Source organism: Miscanthus floridulus, chromosome 4 (assembly GCF_019320115.1).
Source record: "Miscanthus floridulus cultivar M001 chromosome 4, ASM1932011v1, whole genome shotgun sequence".
Classification (NCBI taxonomy): domain Eukaryota; kingdom Viridiplantae; phylum Streptophyta; class Magnoliopsida; order Poales; family Poaceae; genus Miscanthus; species Miscanthus floridulus.
This window is the reverse complement of record NC_089583.1, coordinates 116657625-116663616: the sequence shown is the minus strand read 5'-3', so window position 1 is coordinate 116663616 and position 5992 is coordinate 116657625. Positions and strand designations below refer to the sequence as shown.

Here is a 5992-nt window from a genome sequence, read left to right as displayed (position 1 = left end):
CGAATGAGGCAACCGCCGCTTTGTGACGCAACATGGAACGTTGTGATGCATTTCGCTGCACGTGCGATGCTTAGTTCCTGAGCCCCCGGGTGGTTCAGGGCCCGAATCATCCGGGAGGTTCGGGCGTATGGAATGAATGAGCGTATGGATGTATGAAATGATTGTAAGGAAATGGAGGGGGTTGGTAGTGCTCACCTTGATGGCTTGAGTGACGGGGTTTGGAGAGCTTCAATCGGAAATGTTCAACCAGGACCTGCGCTCGTCAATCGTGGGTCAGCCCTTGTGTGAACAGCTTTTGTATTAATGAACACATGCTCACCTTGATGACTTGAGTGACAGGGTTTAGAGAGCTTCGGTTGGAAATGTCTGACCGGGACCCACGCTCGTCATTCATGGGTGAGCCTCTTGATGACCTGAGTGACGGCGTTCGGAGAGCTTCAGTCAGAAATGTCCGACCGAGACCCATGCTCGTCGTTCGTGACGGAGTTGGCATGTGAAGGGTCGAGATGGCGACTAGAGGGGGGGGTGAATAGTCTTTTCTAAAACTTAATTGCGTCGGCTAACCGATACAAATGCGGAATTAAAAATATCGGTCTAGCCAAGACTATACCCCACTATATGTGTTCACTAGCACCTTGCAAAGATAACAATTATGCAACAAAGGTGCTGGGCTAGTTAGAGCTCTCCTAAACAATTCTAGGAGCACGGTTACACAAACCTATGCCACTAGTATTTTAAGCAACAAGAGAGCTCCTACACATGCTAGTAAGCAAAAGCACAAAGCTAACAAAGCTCTCTAGCAATGCTCAATAACAAGGCAACCAATGCCTAATTAGAGAGCGTAAATACTTAGCTACACAAACTAAGCAATGTGACTAACAAGGTTACTAAAACCAAATTAGCCACGTAAGGGAGCTACTTCTATGCTACACAAGCAAGAAGGTAATTAGCAAGCTACACAAGCTATCTAATTACAAGAGCAACTATACAAGCTTAATATGTATAAAAGTAATTGCAAGCTTGTGTAACGGGGATACAAACCAACGGGAAGAATAAGGTTGACATGATGATTTTTCTCCCGAGGTTCACGTGTTTGCCAACACGCTGTCCCCGTTGTGTCGACCGCTCACTTGGTGGTTTGGTGGCTAATTAGCATCACCCGCTAAGCCCGCACGTCGGGCGCTGCAAGAACCTACCCTAGAAGTGAGGGTAGCTCAATGACACGCTTTACTAGAGTTGCTCTTCGCGGCTCCCACGGGGTGAGCACAATGCCCCTCACAAGCACTTCTCCAGAGCACCGCACAAGCTTCTTACGCGCTTCGACGGAGACCACAACCAAGCCGTCTAGGAGGTGGCAACCTCCAAGAGTAACAAGCACCACTGGCTTGCAACTCGATCACCTAGTGCCACTCGATGCAACCTCATGATGCAATCGCACTAGAATCGCTCACTCACACAATCGGATGATCGCTATCAAGTATATGTGATATGGAGGGCTCCTAAGCACTCTTAAGCATGGATACAAAGTCCCCCAAGGTGCTCCACACAAGCTATGGCCAAAGGCCACTTCTATTTATAGCCCCAAGGGCTAAACTAGCCGTTACCCCTTCACTGGGCAAAAATCGGGCCGACCAGACGCTCTGGTCGTGTTGACCGGACGCTGGACCTCAGCGTTCGGTCGCCCACAGACGGCCACGTGTCCTGGTTCCAACGGTCACTTGACTTGATCGGACACAGCAACTTTCAACTGACTGGACGCTGAACCCCCAGCGTTCGGTCGTTTCTAGTAAGGTACCGACCTCGACCGGATGCGTCTGGTCACACTTGATCGGATGCAGCCAGCGTCCGGTCACACTCCAGCTTCTGCATCATCGTACGTCAGCCAGACCGGATGCAGCCTGCCAGCGTCTGGTGCATTCAGATCCAGCGTCCGGTCAGTTGACCGATGCCAGCATCTTCACGATCAACTCGTTTTCACTTCTAACTTCTTCACCCTTGCTCCAATGTGCTAACCACCAAGAATTTGCATCTGACACAATAGAAAATAGGCATTCCATTTTCCTGAAAGTGCCGAACCCATCTCAACCCCTGCAAACACCACCTCCTTTGTAAATGTGCCAACACCACCAAGTGTACACCACCATGTGTATGTGTGTTAGCTTTTCACAATCATTTCCCAAAGGATGTTAGCCACTCAACTTGCTACGCCACTCGATCCTAGCGATGATGCAAAGTTAGATCACTCGAGTGGCACTAGATGACCGATATGCAAACAAGTTTGCCCCTCTTGATAGTACGGCCATATATCCTAAACCCGGTCATAAACTTCTCTACACAACTATGACCGGTGAAATGAAATACCCTAGGTTATACCTTTGCCTTGCGCATTCCATTCCATCTCCTCCAATGTCGATGCAACACATGCACCAACACGATCAACAATGATATGATCCACTTCATATCATCACATGATCATATTGGTTCATCGATCTTGACTTTACTTGCTCTTCACCGTTGCCATCGTCCATCGGTGCCAAGTCTTGCTCAAGCTTCACCGCCACGTGGTCCATCACTCCAAAGCCTTTGACTTGCCCTTCACGCTTGCAACCGGTCCATCAAGCCAAGTCTTGTCTTGATCTTCTCCACCTTGATCACATGACTCAATGTCATGTCTCATGTGCAATAAGCTCCATCATCACATGTGTGAGCTTTGCAACATCTCCAAGCCATTTTCACCTCCATGGCATATGTTGCTCATACACATGTACCTGTGGACAAATCACCTATGTATCTCACATAAACATAATTAGTCCACCTAAGTTGTCACTCAATTACCAAAACCAAACAAGGACCTTTCAGCATGGCCAACATGGGGCGCCCCTTCGCTTCCTTACCTGTCTCTTGGTGTCTATCCTAAGTGATTCGATTGACTTAGGGGGCACGGTGATCTCCCCTGGCGGAGATCTTGTTTAGGTTTCTCAAGGCCTGGCCTGGGGAAGCGGGGTGCCACCCGCGTGCGGTGGCGCTTCGGTTTTCATGCCCGGCGTGTGGTAGTGGTTGGTCATGTGGTAGTGGTGGGCCCGATCTAGGCCATGTCCCGTCTAATCAGGAGCCATTCCGTCGGGCAGGGCATGTCTCATCGATTAGGGTGCGTCTTATCTGCATTAAATGGGAGAGAGAGAGAGTTCCTCGCTCCACCGTTTTGCCTTCTCTTGATCGGCGCGCCCTTCCCTAACTGTTGTTCCCTTTTCCTTAAGTAGGAGAGGGGAAAGGGTTTTTGACCCATTCTTTTGCCTGTTCCTCACCTGCCGTCGTCTTTCCTCTTCCTTCTTATTGTGAGCGTTCCTGAGAGCCACGGTGGTTTCTAGGAAAGAAAGGGGAGAGAGCGAGGGAGAAGAAGAAGAAGAACTCACTGATCCTTCTATGATCCTAGAGCAAAATGTCGGACTGGAAGTCATCCACCGTGAGGGAGTCGGTGTTGAAGGCCTTTGTTGCGTAGGGATTTTTGCCGCCGAAGGAGGTGGCGCACTGGAGGGTTCCTAGGTGGGAGGAGTCCCCACAACCTTGGCCCGATGAGGTGGTTTCCTTCCTCGCCTTCCATGAGCGTGGGCTGGGATACCCCACACACTAGTTCCTGCACGGCCTCCTCAACGAGTGGGGTCGAGAGCTACAGCATCTTAATCCGACGAGGGTGTTGCACATCGCCAGTTTCGTCACCGTTTGTGAGGCTTTCCTTGGGATGGAGCCGCATGCGGATTTCTTCTGGTGGCTCTTCTCCCCGAGAGCCTTGACGGTGGGGGACTCGGTCGAGGTCGCGCTAGTGGGGGGTTTTGCCCTGTAGAGAAAACCGAGCATGGGAGACTCGTATCCTGTGTACCTCCCCTGCAACTCCAACTGGGGGTGGCATGGGGAGTGGTTCTACATCAGGAATCTAGCGGTGGCACCATTCCCGGTGTTCACCGGTGGGAGACCAAAGAAGCAAGATAGTTGGACGTGGGGTTGTGTCAAAAAGGAGAAGCATAATGTGGGGGTCATCGAGGAGGAGCTCTAGAAGCTCATAAAGCGCAGCCTTAACGGGGTGTGGGTGTTCCACACCCTATACTGTCGTCGGGTCACGCCATTGGTGGAGAGGATGTAGCCAATGTGGCTGTACAGTGGCCCGTCGGACTCGGACTACGCATCATCGGAGGATCTGCCAGACGACGAGGTCTGGAGTCACCTTGGCCGGGTGCTGCAGTTGAAGCCCAGAGAGAAGGTCGAAGGGAGGCCCGCGTCTTTTAACTCCTCGATCGTGTCCACCTTGGTATGCTTCGTTCTTTTTAGCCCGCATGTCCTCCTCTGCTTTTCCTATGTGTATTTTTCTTTTTTGATTGGGAGTCACACGTTCCGCAGGGGCTTGGAAATTACAAGTCCCGGCCGCACCTTCCCAAGGGTCCAGAGGGCATGGCCAAGCAGGCCGCTCAGAAGGAGGCAGCGGACACCAGGAAGAAGAAGAAGGCCGAGGTCGCCCACCGAAAGCACAAGAAGGAGAAGGAGGTTGCCCGGCACGTGAAGGTTGGGGAGAGGAAGAGCGACGTTGAGGCCGAGCTCAAGTCGGAGGACCCCACGGATGTGGACAACATGGTTTTCTCTGAGGAGGAGAGAAGTCGGGAGGCCGTTGTGACCTTGGCGGAGCGTCGCATCCTTGCAGCGACGTCTGCCGGTGATGAGCAAGAGGCCACGCTTTACAGAACCCGAAAATCCATATTTTTGCCATCAAGATCACAAATGAGAGAATAAAGCTTACATTATTCTTGACCATTTCTTACATCACTTTTAATACAATATCAGAGTATAATATTTATTATTATAACAGTGGAATATAATCATATTATCAGAGTTATGAACAATTTAATTTAACAACGGAATATAAACATGTGATCAGAATTACAGTGGAAATAATTATCTAATCTTGACATGATGAATCATTGATATATAAACTATGATAACAGATTATAAAACTTTCATTTATAAAAACCTTTAGTGAGAGTTATAAATAAAGACTACGATCGCAGCATAAAGGAAATCCTCTCTAAGCCCACCAGGAGGAATCCACACACAAAGGTCAGCTCAAGCCTCTACCTGTCACCTGCAACAGGGGGAATAAAACTTTGAGTACTCAATTGTACTCAGCAAGACTTACCCGATAGGAGGAAAGAAAAGACTCTAAGGATATTCAAGGCTATCTGGCTTATGGGTTATTGCATTTGTAGGAAGCATTACTAAGCGTGTGTCCTTAAATTCGATTTTATTAATAGCTGCATTGGTTCATTAACTAACCATTCTATGTAAGCACCTGTGCTACTTTCAAGCAGGTGGTAAGCAATCAGATTTCTATTTTTTCCATCTTTTATCTTTTAGTTCTTACTACGATGCTAGGCATAAGACAAGCCGTACTGACTCAGCGGCAATTCGCGAACCAATGTGCCTAGCTGGGTGTCCCAAAAACACACGCCCCACTTGTACCCTGGGCACAAGCAGGACCAACCCATCACCCTCCTGTCCTAGGTGTCCAGGTCCCCATCCAAACTAGGACTCCAAGCCCCCACACCTGAGTCCTAGACTCAGTGCAGTGCAAAGACCTCCACCAAAAAGAAACCTTGATAGTCGGTTTGGAAAGAGCTAGATCCCGACAAGAGAGCAACAAGTCTTCCAAGCGCTCATACCCAAGTATGTGCTCGGGACAATAGATCTGTGACTTGCCTTGATGGCTTATGCAACGACCGGTCCTTAACTGACATAGATAGGGAAAGTAGTGTAACCAAGCCATGTCCCGCGTCCACGGTGACACAACCTCTTACACCCACCAATACCCAAACTATATCCCTGCCCGGTCACCATTTTCCTTTCCACTATTTATATTTTCCAGTGATAATAATATAGTAAGATATTTTCTATCTCTCACGAGTGACAGGCAATCACTCGACTTCTACCGAAATCCTGTAGCATAGCA

At 49.2% G+C, this 5992-nt stretch overlaps 1 protein-coding gene across 1 annotated transcript; it reads left to right on the top strand.

The window, feature by feature from the left end:
- Positions 1 to 1568: 1568 nt before the first annotated feature.
- LOC136552800 (uncharacterized) lies at positions 1569 to 5218 on the top strand. Its single transcript, XM_066544369.1, has 2 exons — positions 1569 to 4303; positions 4393 to 5218. Exons 1-2 carry the CDS (start codon positions 4142 to 4144, stop codon positions 4777 to 4779), a joined length of 549 nt encoding a protein of 182 aa, XP_066400466.1. The 5' UTR covers positions 1569 to 4141; the 3' UTR covers positions 4780 to 5218.
- Positions 5219 to 5992: the final 774 nt, after the last annotated feature.